Here is a 23218-nt window from a genome sequence, read left to right as displayed (position 1 = left end):
CCAAAGATTCACAATCCCTTGAAAAAATTTCCCCTCAGCGTCCTAATTGACCATCCCCTTATTCTGAGACTGTGACTCCTGGTTCTAGACTCCCCAGCCAGGAGCTGCATCCTCCCAGTCTCTACCCTGTCAAGCCATGTAAGAATTTACATTTCAATCAGATCACCTCTCATTCTTCTAAATTATAGGGAATATAATAAGCCTAATATTTTCAATCTCTTCTCATGGGACATCCCAGGAATCAGTCTCTTGATCCTCCATTGCACTCCCTCTAAGGCAAGTATAACATTCCTTAGGTAAGGAGACCAAAACTGTGCACAGTACTCCAGGTGTGGTCGCATCAAGGCCCTATATAATTGAAGACTTCTTTACTTTTATTCTTTATTTTGTAACAAAGTCTACCAAAGTGTATAACTTCACATTTCTCCACATTATAGTCCATCTGCCCTGTTCTTGCCCACTCACAACCTGTCCATATTCCTTTATAGCCTCTTTGTATCTTCCTCACAACTTACTTTCCCACCTAGCTTTGTATCATCAGCAAACTTAGATACCTTACACTCGGTCCCCTCATCTAAGTCATTGATATAGATTGTAAATAGCTGAGGCCCAAGTACTGATCATTGTGGTACCTTACTAGTTACAGCCTGCTAACCTGAAAATGACACGTTTATTCCTACTCCCTGTTTTCTGTCTGTTAAGCAATCCTCAATACATGCTATTATATATTACTCCCAATCCCATGAGCCCTAATTTTTTGTAATAACCTCCTTTTTTGCACCTTATTGAATATGTTCTGAAAATCCAAATATACAACATCCACTGGTTCCTCATTATCTCCTCTACTAGTTACAACCTCAAACAACTGTAACATATTTGTCAAACATAATTTACCTTTCATAAATCCATGTTGACTCTTAGTCATATTATGATTTTCTAAGTGCCCGGTTTCCACGGCCCTAATAATAGATTCTCGCATTTTCGCTACTATGATGTCAGGCTAATTGGTCTATAGATCCCCATTTTCCCTCTCTCCTCCTTTCTTGAATAGCAGGGTTACATTTTCTACCTTCCAATCCACGGGGACCATTCAGAGCCAATGCTGCCAGTGGTTGGGCCTCAGCGATGTTCCTTTCCATGATGGACAGCACTTTGATTAAAATGTGCAGGTGCACTTGTCCTCCTTCAGTTCCTTCCTTTTGCCTCCTGTTATGTGCTATCTTGTCCTGCAAGAAAGAAGGAAGTGTGTCAATGACTGTCTTCCAATATGTTTGTGTATTGTGACTGTCATGGTTGTGGGTGCGAGGCTTGCCACAGTATTTAGTCTGTGAGGGTGAAGTAAATAAACCTTATGAATTGACGGGTTGAGTACTGATTGATAGAGATTGCTGGTATGTGGGTGTAGTGAATTGAGCAGTGAATGAGGCCAGTGGTGAGGTTGGTAAGATATGCCATTTGAAGATTGAACTCACTCACGTTGACAACTCATGTCAGATCATTAAACTTCTTCCTGCACAACATCCATGTTCTTGGAGCTACACTCGAAGGCATTGAGCTCCGCTACTACTGCTTCCTACGGCTTCCTTTGCATATGTCTCATGGACCCCTGTGATGCATGATGTTTCTCCTTCTCTCCACATCTTGCACCAAGGCCTCCAGTGTATTATCTTTCGTGCATGCTCTCTCGCAGGTTGAGGCATCTTGAAAAAAATGACAAAAGCAATTAACTTCCTGACAGGACTTCCAGCAGCCACAATGCGCCTCCCATAAGAACATAAGAATTAAGAGCAGGAGTAGGCCATACAGCCCTTCAAGCCTGCTCCGCCATTCAATAAGACCATGGCTGAACTTCGACTTCAACTCCACTTTGCAGCAGATCCTCATATCTCTCGATTCCCCTAGGGTCCAAAATCTATCTATCTCAGCCTTGAATATGCTTAATGACTCAGCATCCACAGCCCTTAAGGGTAAAGAATTCCAAAGATTTACAACCCTTCGAGTGAAGAAATTCCTCCTCATCTCAGTCTTAAAAGGCAGACCCCTTATCCTGAGACTATACCACCTAGTTCTAGAATCTCCAGTCAGGCAAAACAACCTCTCAGCATCTACCCTGTCAACCTCCCTCAGAATCTTATATGTTTCAATGAAATCACCTCTCGTTCTTCGAAACTCCAGAGAGTATAGGCCCATTCTAACAATCTCTCCTCAAAGGGCAACCCAGAATCAATCTAGTGAACCTCTATTGCACCGCCTCTAAGGCATGTCCTTTCTCAGATAAGGATAGCAAAACTGTGCACAGTACTCCAGGTGTGGTCTCACTAAAGCCCTGTACAATTGAAGTAAGATTTCCTTACTCTTGTACTCCAGCCCCCTTGCAATAAAGGCCAACATGCCATTTGCCTTCCTAATTGCTCGCTGTACGTGCATGTTATTTTCCTGTGTTTCCTGTATGAGGACACCTACATCTCTCTGAACACCAACATTTAATAGTTTCTCACCCATTTAAATTTTTTTTTATTTTTCTATTCTTCCTACCAAGGTAAATAAACTCATTTTTCCTCACATTATACTCCATCTGCCACCTTATTGCCCACATACTTAATCTGTCTATATCCCATTGCAGGCTCTTTGGGTCCTCCTCACAGCTTACTTTCCCACTGAGCTTTGTATCATCAGCAAACTTGGATAGATTGCACTCGGTCCCTTAATATAGATTGTATTTAGCTGACACCCAAGCACTGATCTTTGTGGCACTCCACTATTTCTAACTTTGACAAGATCAGACCACCTGTCAGCGTTATGAACAAATCTTCTACATTTGGCACTGTATTGGGGAAATTGCCCTCTAGAACCTGGTTTACGGTTACTTTATAATCACCACACAATCTTACCTTACCATTGGACTTAGGTACAACAACAATGGGTGTAGCCCAATGACATAGATCTATCTTAGAGATAATGTTCTCAGTCTCTAGTCTTTTGAATTCTTGCTCAACTTTCTCCTTGAGTGTATATGGTCTAGCGTCCTTCTGTACCTTGACACTTGCCTTGAAGCCTTGGATCGGACTGCCTGATTCACAGAACACCTTCGGATACTTCTTAATGACATCATCCTTCGATGCAAATCTCATTTCAACACGAAAAATTTCATTCCAATCCAGCTTCAGTGATCCAACCATTAGATCTCACAAATGCCTACTTACAACTTGAACCAGATGAGGAGTGCAAATCGTGCTTGACTATAAATACTCATCTACACTTATATTAATTAAATAGGCTACCATTTGGAGTGCCTTTCGCCCCGCCATATGCCAAGGGGTGATGAACCAGATTTTGCAAGGTATTGAAAGGGTAGTATGTTATTTAGATGCCATACTAATTTCAGCAACAAACAGACAAATCCACAATAACATATTGAATGAAGTGCTCAAACAGCTAGAGAAGCACAAAGTATGAGTGACTGCTCGCAAGTGTGAGTTATTTCAAAACTCAGTGGAATACTTAGGGCACAGAGTAAGGCATCCAACCAAAGGAAATTAGAAATGCACCCACTCCCAAGAATGTCACTGAACTTCGATCATTTTGGGGTATTTTGAACTATTATGGGAAGTTCCTACCAAACTTGACTACAGTATTACATCCACTGAATGAGCTGTTGAAAAAATAGGCCCATTTTAAGTGGTCAGAAGATTGCGATGCAGCATTCAAGGAGTGTAAAAGCCAGTTGGTAGAGAGCATCATGTTAGTTCACTATGACGTATCTACGGAGATCAAGCTAGAATGTGACACCTCTCCATATGGAGTTGGAGCAGTGATCTCTCATGTACCACATAGTGGGGAGGGGAAGCCAAATGCTTTTGCTTCACATACTCTCTGTGATGTATGTAACACTCAAACCACTGACTCCACATGGTCAGGTGTTTTAGTAACTGCTGTGATCTTAGTCCTTTATTGTGTAACTCCAGAGTGCCTCTCAGGTGTGGTGGGCAGCCTTTTATACTCTATCTCGCAGGTACTTTCAGGTCTCCCACCACAGCACCCTCTGTGGTGCACCATTGTACTTATACATTTAATGTACCTGGATAATACATAACATCTCACTCCCTCCCCAGTTCCAAAAGCCATTGCCGGTGACCTCGGCCTTGTTCGTCCTGATTGATTTGTGAGTGTGAGTCCATGACCATCCACTTCCCTCTTCTCCCCCATGTGGAGATTATGCTTGCGATCCAGTGCAAGCATGTGGTATTTGCAGTCCTTACATGGGTGATGCAGTCCTTACATGGGCCCCAGCTGTTTACACTGTACATTAATGATTTAGACGAGGGGATTAAATGTAGTATCTCCAAATTTGCGGATGACACTAAGTTGGGTGGCAGTGTGAGCTGTGAGGAGGATGCTATGAGGCTGCAGAGTGACTTGGATAGGTTAGGTGAGTGGGCAAATGCATGGCAGATGAAGTATAATGTGGATAAATGTGAGGTTATCCACTTTGGAGGTAAAAACAGAGAGACAGACTATTATCTGAATGGTGACAGATTAGGAAAAGGGGAGGTGCAACGAGACCTGGGTGTCATGGTACATCAGTCATTGAAGTTTGGCATGCAGGTACAGCAGGCGGTTAAGAAAGCAAATGGCATGTTGGCCTTCATAGCGAGGGAATTTGAGTACAGGGGCAGGGAGTTGTTGCTGCAGTTGTACAGGGCCTTGGTGAGGCCACACCTGGAGTATTGTGTACAGTTTTGGTCTCCTAACTTGAGGAAGGACATTCTTGCTATTGAGGGAGTGCAGCGAAGGTTCACCAGACTGATTCCCGGGATGGCGGGACTGACCTATCAAGAAAGACTGGATCAACTGGGCTTGTATTCACTGGAGTTCAGAAGAATGAGAGGGGACCTCATAGAAACATTTAAAATTCTGATGGGTTTAGACAGGTTAGATGCAGGAAGAATGTTCCCAATGTTGGGGAAGTCCAGAACCAGGGGTCACAGTCTAAGGATAAGGGGTAAGCCATTTAGGACCGAGATGAGGAGAAACTTCTTCACCCAGAGAGTGGTGAACCTGTGGAATTCTCTACCACAGAAAGTTGTTGAGGCCAATTCACTAAATATATTCAAAAAGGAGTTAGATGAAGTCCTTACTACTAGGGGGATCAAGGGGTATGGGGAGAAAGCAGGAATGGGGTACTGAAGTTGCATGTTCAGCCATGAACTCATTGAATGGCGGTACAGGCTAGAAGGGCCGAATGGCCTACTCCTGCACCTATTTTCTATGTTTCTATGTTTCTATGATAAAGAACACGAGCATAACTTCCAACAGAAAGCAGGTATACATACACAATACATTTGTATGGTACATGTAATATGTGGTACAGATGTTATGTCAAAAGGTTGCAGGTACACTGAACAGTTATTTAATTGCAGCTCCTCTGGGTGAGGTACGGTGGCGGTATACAGCCCCTTTTTGCCCGAGGTAATGGGCTGCGCTGAGACAGGCTATCGCAACTGGTGCATTGACTCTGTTCTCAGAAAGTAGTTGCCTTGGCGGCTCATCTGCAGCCACTGAACCATTGCATGAATTGCATAAATCGAAAATCGCATTAGTCCATTAGTCATGTTAGTCACGGATCCATTATTTTAAACACAGTAACCATTCAGCATTAAAATATTAACTCTTATCATAAATCCATCATCCTACATTCACATGGCTCATTTAGACTTTCTCTTGCCTCACAAAAGTCTCTTTGTGGGGACCGCCAATGGTGTAAAGCCCTTTTAAGACTCCCGGGTGCATTTCACTTTTAATATGCCATCTTGTTTCCCATGAGGCTTTCACTGGGCGCCACCATTTTAGTTGCTCTGCTGGCCATTGTCTGCAGAGCTCTGTTGCCACGAGGCTCACCATCATCTTGAGCTTGCTGGTGAAGAAGGAACAGAAGGAACAAAGAAGAAAGAAAGAAGAAAAACGGCCCAGAGCAACTTATCTTGACTCTGGCAGAAATGGCTCACTGGACTCGATCAGTCATAGTCCTTGTGCGAGCGGCCTCCGTAATTGCTGCTGCATCCGCCGCTCTGGCTCACGTTCTCCCGAGTCACACCAGCCGCCGCCACTGTAGGCTCCGCTCCTATCGCTGTCCCCACAACTGCCGCCCCTCCTGCGGCCGCCGTAGCCGCCTCTCCTGCGGCCGCCGTGGCCACCACCACCATAGCCGCTCCCGCCGCCCGACTTTTCCTCTGTGTAGGCCCCCCGAATTTGTCGGCCATCGATGGACGTCCCGCTCATCGCCCGTAGCACCCTGCCGGCTCGCACCCTAGCAATCGGCCTGCACCTACAAGACTGCTCTTCCAGGGTCTGCTCGTCAGTGGAGGCTGAGGCTGCAGGATTGCTTGAGTTGCTTCAAGGTGACTGTCGGTTCAGTGGATAGCAGCCTGTGAAGGAGACCCTCATGGCCAATCCCCATAACGAAAACGTCTCACAACGCCTCATCAAGGTGTGTGACAAAATCACACGGCGCCGCGAGTCTCCTGAGGTCAGAAGCATATTTGGTGACATCCTGGCCCTCAGGTCTGCAGTGATGGTAGAATTTGTGCCTGGCCGTGAGGATGCTCTCCTTCGGTTTTAGTTGGTCACGAGTGAGTGCGATCAGCTCCTCATATGACTTGTCCCTGGCACTCTCAGGTGCCAGCAAATCCCTGACGAGACAGTAAACCTCATCACCACAACTGGAAAGCAATATCGCCTTACGCTTCTCTCTCAGTGAGTCCGTGTTCCCCGTCAGGTCGTTTGCTGTGAAGCAGTACTTGAGTCTTTCCGTAAAGGCCTTCCAATCATTGCCCACCGTAAAATCCTTTAACGAGCCCAGAGTAGCCATGGTTGCATGAAGTTCGTCCGTGTCCTTGTCGCCAATGCGATGTATGTAGCACTCAAACCACTGACTCCACACGGTCTGGTGTTGTAGTAACTGCTGTGACCTTAGTCCTTTATTGTGTACCTCCAGAGTGCCTCTCAGGTGTGGTGGGCAGCCTTTTATACTCTGTCTTGCAGGTACTTTCAGGTCTCCCACCAAAGCGCCCTCTGTGGCACACCATTGTACTTATACATTTAATGTACCTGGACAATACATAACACTCTCAGTGCCAGTGAGTGTAATTATGCGCAAATTGAAAGGGAAGCTTTTGGGGTCAAGAAGTTAGACAAATACTTGTTTACCATCTGAGGGAACTGAGGGAAATCCTTATTAGTCAAGAAATGGTGTTAGGGAAATTGATGGGATTGAGGGCTGATAAATCCCCAGGGCCGAATAGTCTACATCCCAGAGTACTTAAGGAAGTGGCCCTAGAAATAGTAGATGCATTGGTGGTCATTTTCCAACATTCCATGGACTCTGGATCAGGTCCTATGGATTGGAGGGTAGCGAATGTAACCCCACTTTTAAAAAAAGTAGAGAGAGAGAAAACAGGGAATTATAGACTGGTTAGCATGACATCGGTAATGGGGAAAATGCTGGAATCAATTATTAAAGATGTAATAGCAGCGCATTTGGAAAGCAGTGACAGGATCGGTCCAAGTCAGCATGGATTTATGAAAGGGAAATCGTGCTTGACAAATCTAGAATTTTTTGAGGATGTAACTAGTAGAATGGACTAGGGAGAACCAGTGGATGTGGAGTATTTGGACTTTCAAAAGGCTTTTGATAAGGTCCCACACAAAAGATTAGTATGCAAAATGAAGGCACATGGTATTGAAGGTGATGTATTGACGTGGATCGACAACTGGTTGGCAGACAGGAAGCAAAGAGTAGGAATAAACGGGTCCTTTTCAGAATGGCAGGCAGTGACTAGTGGGGTGCTGCAGGACTCAGTGCTGGGACCCCAGCTACTTACAACATACATTAATGATTTAGATGAAGGAATTGAACGTAGTATCTCCAAGTTTGCAGATGACACTAAGTTGGGTGGCAGTGTGAGCTGTGAGGCGGATGCTAAGAGGCTTCAAGGTGACTTGGACAGGTTAGGTGAGTGGGCAAATGCATGGCAGATGCAGTATAATGTGGATAAATGTGAGGTTATCCACTTTGGTGGCAAAAACAGGAAGGCAGATTATTATCTGAATGGTAACAGATTAGTAAAAACGAGACATGGGTGTCATGGTACATCAGTCATTGAAAGTAAGCATGCAGGTACAGCAGGCAGTAAAGAAAGCAAATGGCATGTTGGCATTCATAGCGAGAGGATTTGAGTATAGGAGCAGGGAGGTCTTGTTGCAGTTGTACAGGGCTTTGGTGAGACCACACCTTGAGTATTGGGTGCAGTTTTGGTCTCCTAATCTGAGGAAGGACATTCTTGCTATTGAGGGAGTGCAGCAAAGGTTTACCAGACTAATTCCCGGGATGGCAGGACTGACATATGAAGAAAAATTGGATCGACTAGGCTTATATTCACTGGAATTCAGAAGAATGAGAGGGGATCTCATAGAAGCATATAAAATTCTGATGGGATTGGACAGGTTAGGTGCAGGAAGAATGTTCCCGATGTTGGGGAAGTCCAGAACCAGGGGTCACAGTCTAAGAATAAGGTGTAAGCCATATAGGACCAAGCTGAGGAGAAACTTTTTCACCCAGAGACTTGTGAACCTATGGAATTCTCTACCACAGAAGGTTGTTGAGTCCAGTTCGTTGGATATATTCAAAAGGGAGTTAGATGTGGCCTTTACAGCTAAAGGGATCAGGGGTATGGAGAGAAGCAGGAGTGGGGTATTGAAGTTGCATGATCAACCATAATCATATTGAATGGTGGTGCAGGCTTGAAGGGCCGAATGGCCTGCTCCTGCACCTATTTTCTATGTTTCTATGTTACAGACCATAAGCCCCTGACAGCAATCCTCCATCCAAAGTCCCCAGTTCCAACATTAGCTGCAGCCCGAATGCAGAGATGGGCTTTAATTTTGTCAGCATATACATATGATATTGAGTACAGATGATTGGCTGATCACAGTTATGCTGATGCTATGTCTAGATTGCCATTCCCATCACAGGTTACACCCAACAGGGAAGAAGTGTTCTATTTTTCATACATTGATGAACTGCCAGTCACAGCTGAAGAGATTGGTAGAGCAACCACATGTGACCCAGTTATGTCAAAGGTGTATGATTACATCGCAAATGGTTGGTCAAACCAGGTATCAGATGAAGATATTCATTGATACTTCGTTTGTAGGAATAAATTATCAGTGGATAAAGATTGTATCATGTTTATTCCAAATAAATTCAGGTCCAAACTATTAGGAGATCTTCATGACCAGCACCTTTGAATGTGCTTGACCAAGCGTTTTGCATGCAGTTACTTATGGTGGCCAGGTCAAGATAAAGATATAGAGTACATCGTTAGTCAGTGTACAACATGTCAATCACTTACTTATGGTGGCCAGGTCTAGATAAAGATATAGAGTACATCGTTAGTCAGTGTACAACATGTCAATCAGTGAGCAAGAAACCACCATCAGTACCGTTACAGCCATGGAAATGGCCTCCCAGGGTGCGGCAAAGGTTACATATCGATTTTTCTGAGCTAGAAGGACAGCAATTGTTCATTGTGATTGATAGCCATTCAAAGTGGGTAGAGGTGTTTCCAATGTGGAAAATAACAATTAAAATACTGGATCATTTGCGAAGATTATTTTCTTCATTTGGCCTCCCAGAAGAAATTGTTTCTGATAATGGGCCACAATTTTCTTCAGAAGAATTTGCACAGTTCATGAGCAAAAATGGTGTGAAACATACCAAGATGCCACTGTACCACCCTGCTTCAAATGGTGCAGCAGAGAGCACAGAACAAGTTGTAAAACATGCTCTCATGAAAGAAATGTTGGATCTAAATCCAAAAAAACGACAATTGTCATTGGACCACAAATTGGCTAATTTTCTAATTACGTATCGTAATACTCCTCATACAACTACTGGTAGAACACCAGCAGAGTTGTTTCTCAAACGACAGCCACGAACCAGATTCTTGTTGTTAAAAAAACAAACTTGTCAGTCAGTAGAAGAGAAACAATTAAGACAGAAAGAGAATCATGATAGAAGTAGAGTAAGAGAGAGAAATGTGAAATTAAATCAGAAGGTGAGAGTGAAGAACTATCATCATAAATGGTTAAAGTGGTTACCAAGAAGAGTGGTGAAGATATGCGGTCCTCGCACATATTTGGTCAAGATGTTTGATCATGGACAGGTTAGGTTTGTTCACATTGATCATATTTTACCGACAGATGTGGAAGGAGATGAAAGTTGGAATGATTCGATTATTGTTGACTCATCAGATAGTTTTGTTACAAGTAGAGTACCAGTAGCATATCCTACATCAAATGTACTGGACATAAGTCCAAGAGAAAGTCAGAATTTAAGTCTGAGTCTGAGTCAGGCAGACAAACAGTCTGAAGTTGTAGAGAGTTCCAATGTAAATCAAGGGCATCCCTTAGAGGAAAACTTTCCTCAGGTTCAGCCTCTAATGAGTCTAAGTTCAACACCATGTTTGGAAGGTTCTGTTCGAGAGCGATGGTATCCTCTTCGAAACAGAAAACCAATGATTAAGTTTGATTTGTAAATATGTCAAAATAAATCCATATATTTTGTTATGTATAACCATGCAAGTTATGTATGATTGTTTGTTATGATTACTTCTTCATTAAGGATGGAGAAGTGTAATATAGTTACACCTAATGGACTACTGCCCCACCTAGTGGACTACTGTGGTAATGCAGCCATTGCTGTTTTCACAATAAAGCATCAGGGACAGGTCACCTGACAAGTTCCTGAGTTAAGAGCCATTTTGGCATTCGGTGTGTGTTGCTATGTCGTGAAGAATATATCACACTTTTCACGACCACCGGACCGTCCAAAAGCGCTGTACAGCCAATGAAGTTCTTTTTGAAGTGAAGTCACTGTTATATTATAATGCAGTAGAATATGATAATTGTCAGACCTTTTATTTTAAGAACAATTTCGTGATAGTTAAGCACAACCAAATTTGTTGTGGATTCAGGGTTTGCTTTAGATCGCTACAACAGCTTCAAAAATGTTATTTGATATAAAACATGCCAATCTACGAAACGGTTTCTCACCCTTGCCCCATCCCTCTCCACTAACCACAGCCTTAAACACCATCGCTTCCAAACTCGAGGTGTTCCCTCTAAAAGTAAAAATGACTCGTATATATGTTTCTTAAAATTAACAAATGTTCCAGTTCAATTTTAAAACGGATTGCTGCTTGCCAAGGTTGTTTAAAGTGGCGGCCGTACTGAGTGCGCAGACTCCCTGCCCACCTGCCGTTGCCATAGCCGTTGCCAGGGAAGCCGCGTCGCCGGTTGTTAAGATGGTGGGGCCGAGCCCGGCGCGGGGGACCACATTGGATTCTGTCGCCTTTTTTGCAGAGTTTTAGCGCCGGCGACCTGTGAGGAACTGGGCCTTGCGGGTGCTGGTCAGTGCGCCACTCGCTGCCGTCTGAAGTGTTGACAAAGATGGTGTTGGCATCGCTGCAGCTTCCCGAGAAGACGCTGGTCTGCATGGAGGGCGTTGCCCGGTCGAGGACAGTCTGACCGGGGAAGGGAACTACAGATAAGGTCGGAGCCAGCCTCAGAATGCAGATGCAGCGGACCGCTTCATGCTCGTATCCTTCTGTTATTGCGGGTCTGGGATAGGGTTGGAGCTCTTTTTAGTGGTGGGGGTTGGGGAAGCTGCTAACAATTTACCATAATAACTATTGCAATTTTTTAATTAAAAATTGCTAGTAAGTAGAATTAGTGGTAACTTGTTGCTCTAGATCACTTATATGTGCTTATTTTGTTTAAAATCAATTGGTGAAATTACTATTTGTTTTATGTGAAGTGTCCAGTCCTCCACCTGTGAGTAACTTGATTTAAAATCATTGAAAATGACTAAAAAAAAAACTATACAGAACCACTTAATAGCTCCTTGGTGTACACAAGTCAGTTTCTTAGTAAATTAAATATTTTTTGATAGAAAAAGCTTTTAAAATGTGCCAACTAGTGCCTGTGGGCTTAAGAAAATTAGAGACTTCGCCAATCGGCGGAATCTTGCAATTTTGACCTGGGGGCATGGCCAATTTTGTGGGTAGGGCCTGATCTGGGCAAATTGAATCTTAAACTAATGTAAAAGATTGTGGAAAACACAAGCATAAGTGTTTTTGGCCGTAACTCCACTTATGTTTAAAATTCCCCAATCTTATGAGCTTGTTCGACTGATTCTGCTGGAATCTAGGTGCGAAACAAGTGGAAACTTATGCGCTGGTTCAACTGATTCTGCCCAGATTGCGCTGATATTGGTGGAAACTCTACCTCGTATTATTTCTGCAGCAGCAGGGCAGGACTGAGGCTTTAATTCATTGCTGTCCGCTGATTTTCCTGGATTCATATGACCACGAATATCTGTATGCCTGAGAATCTGAGCACAATGTAATGAACCACTCCTGAACAAGCGCAAGTTTCGGTCCTGGGGGTGTGTCCAATCTTGTGGAAAGGAACTGGTTCAAGCGAAATGTTCAACTGGCAACAACTTGCATTTTTATAACGTCTTTAACGTAGTAAAACGTCTCAAGGCACTTCATAGGAGCATTCTCAAACAAGATTTGACACTGAGCTGCATAAGGAGAAATTTGGGGCAGAAAATTGAAAGCTTGGTCAAAGAGATAGGTTTTAAGGAGCGTCTTAAAGGAGGAAAGAGAGGTAGAGTTGTGGAGAGATTTAGGGAAAGCGAAGGGCCTTGGCGGTTAAAGACACAGCCGCCAATGGTGGAGCAATTAAAATCAGGAGGCGCAGATATCTCGGAAGGTTGTAGGGCTGGAGGAGGTTACAGAGATAGCGAGGGACGAAGGCATGGAGGGATTTGAAAACAAGAATGAGAATTTTATAATCTAGGTGTTGCTTAACTGGGAGCTAATGTAGGGCAGTGAGCACAGGGGTAATGGGTGAATAAAATTTGGTGTGAGTTAGGACACTGGCAACAGCGTTTTGGATGACATCAAGTTTATGGAGGGTAGAATGTGGGAGGCTGGCCAGGTGTGTGTTGGAATAGTCAAATTTAGAGGTAAAAAAGACACAAATGAAGGTTTCAGCAGCAGGCGAGGTGGAGTCGGGCGATGTTACGGAGGTAGAAGTAGGCAGTCTTAGCAATGGCGCGGATATGTAGTCAGAAGCTCATTTCGGGGTCAAATATGACACCAACGATATAAACAGTCTTGTTCAGCCTCAGACAGTTGCCAGGAAGAGGGATGGAGTCAGTGGCTAGGGAAGGGAGTTGTGGTGGGGACCGAAGGCAATGGCTTCTGTTATGTGTGTAAACATAATCAATGTGTAAGACTTGCCACCAGGGGGCGGACCTGTGGGAGACCCAAGGGTCACCTGCACACCCTGGGTAAGCAGGTATAAAAGGCAGTCTACCACGCTGCTTCCTCACTCTGGAGTTACAATAAAGAGACCAAGGTCACAACAGTTTGAGCTTAAGATGTACAGTCTTGTGGAGTTATTCAGAACGTAACAATTGGCGACGAGTAACAGATCACAAACTTTCACGCGGTTTTGGCTGCTGTTGGTATCCTTGAGAGATTTGTTGAGCGTCTTGACCAGTACTTCGTGGCCAACGAGCAGGAAAAGGAAGAAACCGAGGTTAAGCGCAGGGTGATTCTCCTCACCGTTTGCGGGTCCACGATATATGGCCTCATCAAAAATATGCTAGCACTGTCGAAACCAACGGAGAAGACATATGCAGAGTTGTGCACGCTGGTTCGAGAATACCTCAAGCCGAAAGAGAGCATCTTGATGGCCAGGTATCGCTTTTATACACACCACCGCTCTGAGGGCCAGCACATGGCGAGCTATGTCGCCGACCTAAGACGCCTTGCGGGACCGTGCATATTTGCTGGATTTTTGGGGGAGTGTTGCGGGACTTTTTCGTGCTTGGAAATGGCCATGAGGTCATTCTTCGCAAACTGCTGTATGCCGAATCCCTAGATCTGAGCAAGGCCATCACGATAGTCTAGGCTTTTATGTCCACGAACGATAACACTAAACAGATATCATTACAGCATCGGAACTCACCGGCAGAACTGTGCATGGTAGGGCCTACACACCCGCAGAGGCCAGACCTAGGATGACTCCGAGTCCGCCGAGGGGCATGAATGTGAATCCATTAGCACCATGTTGGCACAGTGGGCGTAATCATCAAGCCCATCAATGTCGATTCAAGCACTACGTGTGCAAGGGCTGTAGAACAAGAGAGCACCTCCAGCAAATGTGCAGACGTGCTGCGACTCACCACGTGGCAGAGTCGGCAGAAGATGACCGATCCGGCGCGGATCATGCTGAACGAGTAAGAGAGACAACTCAATCCGAGGCTGAAGAGGAAACATAGAAACATAGAAAATAGATGCAGGGGCAGGCCATTCGGCCCTTTTGAGCCTGCACCACCATTCAATATGATCATGGCTGATCATGCAACTGTAGTGTTATGGGGTACACACCTTCGCCACCAAAAGCCCTCCGATAATGTTAAAAGGCAAATTAAACAGCATTCCAGTTTCCATGGAATTGGGCATGGGGGCGAGTCAGTCAATTATGAGCCAGAAGGCTTTTGAGAAACTGTGGGGCAACAAGGCACAAAGGCCAAAACTAAGCCCGATCCACACCAAGCTGCGCACTTACACCAAAGAGCTCATAACCAGTCATTGGCAGTGCGGCAGTGAAGGTATCGTACGATGGAGCCGTGCATGATTTACCATTATGGATTGTACCAGGCGATAGCCCAATGCTGTTCAGCAGAAGCTGGCTAGGAACAATCCGATGGAACTGGGACGACATCAAAGCACTGTCTTCGGAGGATGACGACTCGTGCGCCCAAGTGCTAAGCAAATTCCCGTCATTATTCGAGCCAGGCATCGGCAACATCACAGGTGCCAAAGTGTAGATCCATCTGATGCACGACCCGTTCATCACAAGGCCCAAGCGGTTCCATACTTGATGCTAGAGAAAGTCGAGATCGAGCTGGACAGATTTCAATGAGAGGGGATCATATCGCCAGTCGAGTTCAATGAGTGGGCCAGTCCAATTGTTCCGGTATTGAAAAGCGACAAGACGGTCAGAATCTGTGGGGACTACAAGATGACGATCAACTGAGTTTCGTTGCAGGACCAGTACCCACTACCCAAAGCGAATGACCTGTTTGCAACGCTAGCAGTGGGGAAGTCGTTCACCAAGCTGGCTCTAACCTCTACTTACATGACACAGGAGCTGGCTGAGCCTTCAAAAAAATTGACGTGCATCAATACGCACAGAGGACTGTTCATATACCACAGATGCCCCTTTGGGATTCGCTCGGCTGTGGCCATCTTCCAGAGGAACATGGAGAGTCGGTTCCGCGCACTGTGGTGTTTCAAGACGACATCTTGATCACTGGCCGCAACACCCCCGAACACTTGCACAACCTGGAAGAGTTTCTCAAGCGACTGGACAGGGTGGGACTCGGGCTGAAACGCTCCAAGTGTGTTTTCTTGGTGCCAGAGGTCGAATTTCTGGGGAGAAAGATTGCGGCGGACGGCATCAGACCCATGGACTCCAAGACGGAGGCCATCAAGAATGCACCCAGATCACAGAATGTGATGGAGTTGCGTTCGTTCCTGGGACTACTCAACTATTTTGGTAACTTTCTACCGGGGTTGAGCACTTTGCTGGAACCATTGCATTTATTGCTACGCAAGGGTGACGACTGGGTTTGGGGTAAATCTCAAGAGACAGCCTTTAACAAGGTCAGAAACCTGCTCTGTTCTAACAAGTTACTTATATTGTATGACCCGTGTAAATGTTTAGTACTAGCTTGTGATGCATCTTCGTACGGGGTCAGTTGTGTGTTACAGCAAGCCAATGGGTCAGGCAAACTACAAGGCTGAAAGAGCCTACACTATGGTTGAGAAAGAAGCATTAGCATGCGTATATTGGGTTAAGAAAATGCACCAATATCTATTCGGACTCCGGTTCGAGCTCGAAACCAACCACAAGCTGCTAATTTTGTTGTTCTCAGTAAGCAAAGGTATTAACACCAATGCTTTGTCCCGCATCCAGAGATGGGCACTAACGTTATCTGCGTATGATCATGTAATCCGCCACATACCAGGCACTGAGAACTGTGCGGATGCCCTCAGTGGACTACTATTGCCCACCACCGGGGTGGAAATGGCGCAACCCGCAGACTTGCTTCTTGTAATGGATGCTTTTGAGAGTGAGGGGTTACCCGTCATGGCTCACCAGATCAGGACCTGGACTAGCCAGGATCCGGTGCTATCACTAATAAAAAGCTGCATCCTCAATGGGAGCTGGTCGGCGGTCCCAGGGGAAATGCAAGACGAAATTAAGCCGTACCACCGATGCAAGGATAAAATGTCCATCTATTCAGACTGCCTCCTATGGGGGAATCATGCCAAAAAAAGGCAGGGAAACGTTTATATGCGATCTTCACAGTACCAACCCAGGCATAGTCATGATGAAGGCTATCACCAGGTCGCACGTTTGGTGGCCCGGCATTGACTCGGAATTGGAGTCATGCATACACCAATGTAACATTTGCTCACAGTTGAGCAATGCACCAAGGGAGGCCCCACTGAGTCTGTGGTCATGGCCCTCCAAACCGTGGTCCAGTCCATGTAGATTTCGCTGGCCCCTTTCGAGGAAAGATGTTTTTAGTAGCAGTGGACGCTTACTCCAAATGGATTGAATGTATAATAATGTCGTCCTGTACGTCCACTGCCACCATTGAAAGCCTCTAGACCATGTTCGCCATCCATGGTTAGGCCGACGTCCTTGTTAGTGACGATGGACCATGTTTTATCAGCTCGGAATTCAACGCATTCATGACCCGCAAGGGCATTAAGCATGTCAAGTCTGCGCCGTTTAAGCCCGCATCCAATGGTCAAGCGGAATGGGCAGTCCAAACCATCAAGCAGAGTTTGAAACGCGTGACGGACGGTTCCCTGCAGACCACGTAATCCCGGATTCTGCTCCGCTACCGCAAGCGACCCCACTTGCTTACCGGGGTTCCACCTGCAGAATTTCTAATGAAGAGAGCACTCAAAACCAGGCTCTCCTTAGTCCACCCAGATCTCAATGATCATGTAGAAACACGGCGTCACTGGCATAACATGTACCACGATCACGCGGCTGTATCACGTGACATTGAGGTTAATGACCCTGTATTTGTTCTTAATTACGGTCATGATCCCAAATGGATTGCTGGCACTGTGTTAGCCAAGGAGGGGAAAAGAGTGTTAAACTTTTGAATGGACAAACGTGCAGAAAGCATTTGGATCAGACCAAACTGTGGTTCACTGACAACCAAGAACAGTTTGAAGAGGACATTACCGTCAATGATCCACTCACACACACCCAACCAGCAATCGACCTCGTGGTCAACCACGAGGATGAACCCACCATGCCCAACAGTCTGATCAGACCAGCCACAACGCAGTGCAGCAATGATCCGACCAACTCACCCATGCCAGGACTTCAACTCAGGCGATCAATCCGGATCGCCCTAACTTGTAAATAACTTGTATCTAAGACTTTGGGGGCGAATAATGTTATGTATGTAAGCATTACCAATGTCTAAGACTTGCCACCAAGAGCGCACCTGTGGGAGACTCAAGGGTAACCTGCACACCCTGGGCATGCAGGTATAAAAGGCAGTCTACCACGCTGCTTCCACTCTCTGGAGTTACAATAAGGAGACCAAGGTCACAACAGTTTGAGCTTAAGATATACAGTCTTGTGGTGTTATTCAGAATGTAACCGTTTCGGTCTTCCCAATATTTAGTTGGAGGAAACTTCTGCTCCTCCAATACTGACAGACTTAAAAGATTGTGGATACTTGGGTGTATTGTAATTACAGGTGTAACTAATTTAAACCCAAATTTCCGTACTCTTTTACACAGCTTCACGTGTTTGCAGCCAGATTAAGCTGTTAGAAACATAGAAACATAGAAAATAGGTGCAGGAGTAGGCCATTCGGCCCTTCTAGCCTGCACCACCATTCAATGAGTTCATGGCTGAACATGCAACTTCAGTACCCCATTCCTGCTTTCTCACCATACCCCTTGATTCCCCTAGTAGTAAGGACTTCATCTAACTCCTTTTTGAATATATTTAGTGAATTGGCCTCAATAACTTTCTGTGGTAGAGAATTCCACAGGTTCACCACTCTCTGGGTGAAGAAATTCCTCCTCATCTCGGTCCTAAATGGCTTCCCCCTTATCCTTAGACTGTGTCCCCTGGTTCTGGACTTCCCCAACATTGGGAACATTCTTCCTGCATCTAACTTGTCTAACCCCGTCAGAATTTTAAACGTTTCTATGAGGTCCCCTCTCATCCTTCTGAACTCCAGTGAATACAAGCCCAGTTGATCCAGTCTTTCTTGATAGGTCAGTCCCGCCATCCCGGGAATCAGTCTGGTGAACCTTCGCTGCACTCCCTCAATAGCAAGAATGTCCTTCCTCAGGTTAGGAGACCAAAACTGTACACAATACTCCAGGTGTGGCCTCACCAAGGCCCTGTACAATTGTAGCAACACCTCCCTGCCCTTGTACTCAAATCCCCTCGCTATGAAGGCCAACATGCAATTTGCTTTCTTAACCGCCTGCTGTACCTGCATACCAACCTTCAATGACTGATGTACCATGACACCCAGGTCTCTTTGCACCTGCCCTTTTCCTAATCTGTCACCATTCAGATAATAGTCTGTCTCTCTGTTTTTACCACCAAAGTGGATAACCTCACATTTATCCACATTATACTTCATCTGCCATGCATTTGCCCACTCACCTAACCTATCCAAGTCGCTCTGCAGCCTCATAGAATCCTCCTTGCAGCTCACACTGCCACCCAACTTAGTGTCATCCGCAAATTTGGAGATACTACATTTAATCCCCTCGTCTAAATCGTTAATGTACAGTGTAAACAGCTGGGGCAAATCAGGAGGAAACTTCGGACCAATGTGTGACATTTGTAGGAAAGCAGGTCTTTTCCACTGGTGAAATTCATCTTTTTGGAGACCTATTGTATTGTCTTTCCCTGCCGATTATCGTTTGTCTAGAGAGAGTGTAAAATGGCGCGTTTTACAATCCTAGGATATTATGAGCTTTGGTGCAGAGAAGGTAGCTGTTGGATGAGCTTCATCTAAACTGGATTAGTACTAATGTTCTCATAGAGAGGGTAAATAGGCCAATTGTGGAGGATTTAAACTTATATGGGAGTGGGGCAGTGGAATAAACAAGACCAATCATAAAGAAAGGGAACTCAAAACAAAGATCAAATAAGAGAATGCTGTGAATGGTAGGCTTAACCTATTGCTAGAAACATTCAAACAATATGACTGAACTTAAGGCTGTTATTGTATTTGAAAACTATGATGTAATAGATTTCTCAGAAACACTGATAACCTCCCATTGAAGATGAATGCAACATACAAGGGAGGAACGACTAGTCAAGCTCTATATCGAGAACACCCAGGGGGTGAAGGGAGTCAACCCATTGGCACAGGAAAAGTTTCCAATAGGATAATCAGCCTGTAATAGTGGGTTTGAAAGGGAACAAAAGGAGGAGGTGAAGTAGTTAAGATAGGATAATTATAAAAGAGAAGTACTGCAAAACTTGGTGGAAATTGCTAAACTCTCTCAGCCTAGAATGTTGAAGAAAGTCAGAGAGAACAGTAGAGACTCTGACCACAATCTTTCAAATATCCTTGGATATGGAACTGGAGGACTGATAATGTATCACTTCTATTCAAGAAGGCAGAAGGGGATAAAGCATGTAAATGTAACAATGAACTTATCTTCTAGAGGCCATAATACATGATAAAGATGTTATGTATGTAAACATTGTAACACTGTAAGACTTGCCACTAGAGGGCGCAACTGTTGGAGGCCCAAGGGTCACCTGCACACCTTGTGCAAGGAAGTGTAAACGGTTGTCTGCCATGCTGCTTAGACACTCTGGAGTTGTAATAAAGAGACCAAGGTCACATCAGTTTTAGCTCACAGTACTCAGTCTTGTGGAGTTCTTCCATACTTAACACCTTTTTTTCTTTTATCCTCCCCTGTAAGTCCCTAGACATCCAGGAGGCTCTGGAATTGTTATCCCCACCCTTTTTCTGTAGGGCACATGTTTGGTGTGAGCTCTTGGATCTCCTCCTTGAATACCTCCCACTGTTCCAACACTGATTTACCTTCAAGTAGCTGTTTCCTGTCCACTGTGACCAAATCACTTCTCAACTTAGCGTTTCCCCAATTTGGGACTTTTATTCCTGGTCTATCCTTGTCCTTTTCCATAACTACCTCTAATCTGACTGAATTAAGGTCACTAGCACCCAAGTGCTCTCCCACTGATACCCCTCCCACTTGCCCAGCTTCATTCCCCATTAAAATTCTCTCCTCCTGCTTGAGGTGTTCCCGAACCAGCGTACACAACTCTGTATATGTCTTCTCCTTTGGTTTTTCCGGTGCTAGCAGATTCTTGATTGTGGACCCACACACGGTGAGGAGAATCGCCCTGCACTTGATCGCTGTATCGTCCCCATCCAGCTCGTTGGCCACGAAGTACTGGTCCAGACGCTCAACGAAGGCTTCCCAATCATCACCCTCGACAAATCTCACTAAAATACTAACGGCAGCCATGACCGTGTGAAAGTTCATAATCTGTTATTCGTCACCAATTGTTAAGTATGGAAAAACTCCACAAGACTGAGTACTGTGAGCTAAAACTGACGTGACCTTAGTTTCTTTAATACAACTCCAGAGTGCATAAGCAGCATGGCAGACAACCTTTTATACTCCCTTGCACGAGGTGTGCAGGTGACCCTTGGGCCTCCAACAGTTGCATCCTCTGGTGGCGAGTCTTGCACAGTTAGAATGATTACATACATAGAAACATACGGCCCAAATTTCCACATGATTTGCGCCTGATTTTTAGGAGCAACTGGTGGAGAACGGACTATCTTAGAAATCGCAATTCTCCACATTTTTTTTTCTGCAGTTCTAGTCAGGTAGAACAGTTCCACTTTGGAACAGAATTTTTTCTTCAAAAGGGGGCGTGTCCGGCCACTGACGCCTGATTTTAAAGTTTCCACAGTGAAAATGTACTCCAAACTAACTTAGAATGGAGCAAGTGAAGATTTTTGTAGAACTGAAAAAACCTGTTCTACACATTAAAAAATTAGGCGTCCCGAACGCGGTGGAGGGGGTGGGGGGGGGGGGGAGAAGGGAAGTCATTAAATTCTATAATAAATCCTTATTTATACTTCTACAAATATTATACAAATAAATCCAATCTGAATAAACATTTATAAGCAAAGAAAAGATTAAATAAACCATCTTCCGACCTGTGTGAAAGTGCTTCAGCCATCGTTCGTTCCCGCGGGGGGGGGGGGGGAGCCGTTCCGTTCGTTCCCGCGGTGGGGGGGAGCCGTTCCGTTCGTTCCTGATGGCGGGCGGGGGTGGGGAGGGAGGGAAACGGCTGCCTCAACTTTCTGAGGCTTCCTGCACCTTATCACTACTGCAAGAAGCCTCAGTGCTGATCATGGAAGGGCAATGTGCTTTTATTAAAAAATTTTCAAAAATTAAACAGCTACAAAAATGGCCGAGTGCCAATGTTTCCTTCACACTGCGCGTGCGCGAACGCTGCAACGCACACGCGCAGCGTTGCCGGCAGGAAAAAAACTAATTTAAATGGTACCCGCCCCCTCCCACTTACAAAATCGGCGTGAGTGTAGGCTCCGCCCCCCTGGGCGCCGCACCAGGCAGACAAGGAGCTGCAAAGCGCTCGAGAATAGCGCGGTTTTTTTTAGGTGCCGTTTTAGGCGCGAAAAACGGGCGCCCAGCTCGGAGGGGCGCCCGTTTTTTATCGTGTGGAAACTTGGGCCCATTGAAATTAGTTGCAGGAGCAGGCCATTCGGCCCTTCGAGCCGCACTGCCATTCAATATGATCATGGCTGATCATGCAACTTCAGTACTTCACTCCCGCCTTCTCTCCATACCCCCTGACCTCCTTACCCGTAAGAGCCACATCTAACTCCCTCTTGAATATATCCAACGAAATGGACTCAACAACTTTCTGTGGTAGAGAATTCCATAGGTTCACCACTCTGGGCGAAAAAGTTTCTCCTCATTTCGGTCCTATATAGCTTACCCCTTAGCCTTAGACTATGACTCCTGGTAATGGACTTCCCAACATCGGGAACATTTATCCTGCATCTTACCTTTCCAGTCCTGTCATAATTTTATATGCTTCTATGAGATCCCCTCTCACCCCTCTCATTCTTCTAAATTCCAGTGAGTATAACCCTAGTCGATCCAGTCTTTCTTCATATGTCAGTCCTGCCATCCTGGGAATTAGTCTGGTGAACTTTCGCTGCACTCCCTCAATCGCAAGCACGTCCTTCCTCAGATTAGGAGAACAAAACTGCACACAATACTCAAGGTGTGGTCTCACCAAGGCCCTGCACAACTGCAGTAAGACCTCCCTGCTCCTATACTCAAATCCTCTCGCTATGAAAGCCAGCATGCCATTTGCTTTCTTTACTGCCTGCTGTACCTGCATGCCCACCTTCAGTGACTGATATAGTACCATGACACCCAGGTCTCGTTGCACCTCCCCTTTTACTAATTTGTCACCATTCAGATAATAATCTGCCTTCCTGTTTTTGCCACCAAAGTGGATAACGTCACATTTATCCACATTATACTGCATCTGCCATGCAGTTGCTCATCCACCTAATTTATCCAAGTCACCCTGCAGCCTCTTAGCATCCCCCTCACAGCTCACATAGCCACCCAGCTTAGTGTCACCTGCAATCTTGGAGATATTACATTCAATTCCTTCGTCTAAATCATTAATGTATATTGTAAATAGCTGAGGTGCCAGCACTGAACCTTGCAGCACCCCACTAGTCACTGCCTGCCATTCTGAAAAGGACTCGTTTATTCCCACTCTTTGCATCCTGTCTGCTAACCAGTTCTCTATCCACGTCAATACATTACCCCCAATACCATGTGCCTTAATTTTGTACACTAATCTCTTGTGTGGGACCGTGTATAAAGCCTTTTGAAAGTCCAAATACACAACATCCACTGGTTCTTCCTTATCTCCACTCTGCTAGTTACATCCTCAAAAAACTCTA

General features: G+C 45.2%; 1 protein-coding gene across 7 annotated transcripts in view; it reads left to right on the top strand.

Moving 5' to 3' along the window:
- The first annotated feature begins 10890 nt into the window (after positions 1–10890).
- cep126 (centrosomal protein 126) overlaps positions 10891–23218 on the top strand; it is a 272751-nt gene continuing 260423 nt past the window's right edge. For all 7 annotated transcript variants that reach the window (XM_070891920.1, XM_070891919.1, XM_070891918.1 and 4 more), the window contains exon 1: positions 10891–11657. In XM_070891920.1, coding sequence (XP_070748021.1) covers positions 11629–11657 — 29 coding nt within the window. In that variant the 5' untranslated portion in view covers positions 10891–11628. The remainder of the gene's footprint in view (positions 11658–23218) is intronic.

The sequence above is a fragment of the Pristiophorus japonicus genome, chromosome 10, assembly GCF_044704955.1.
Source record: "Pristiophorus japonicus isolate sPriJap1 chromosome 10, sPriJap1.hap1, whole genome shotgun sequence".
Taxonomy (NCBI): domain Eukaryota; kingdom Metazoa; phylum Chordata; class Chondrichthyes; family Pristiophoridae; genus Pristiophorus; species Pristiophorus japonicus.
This window is presented reverse-complemented; position numbering and strand designations above follow the sequence as displayed.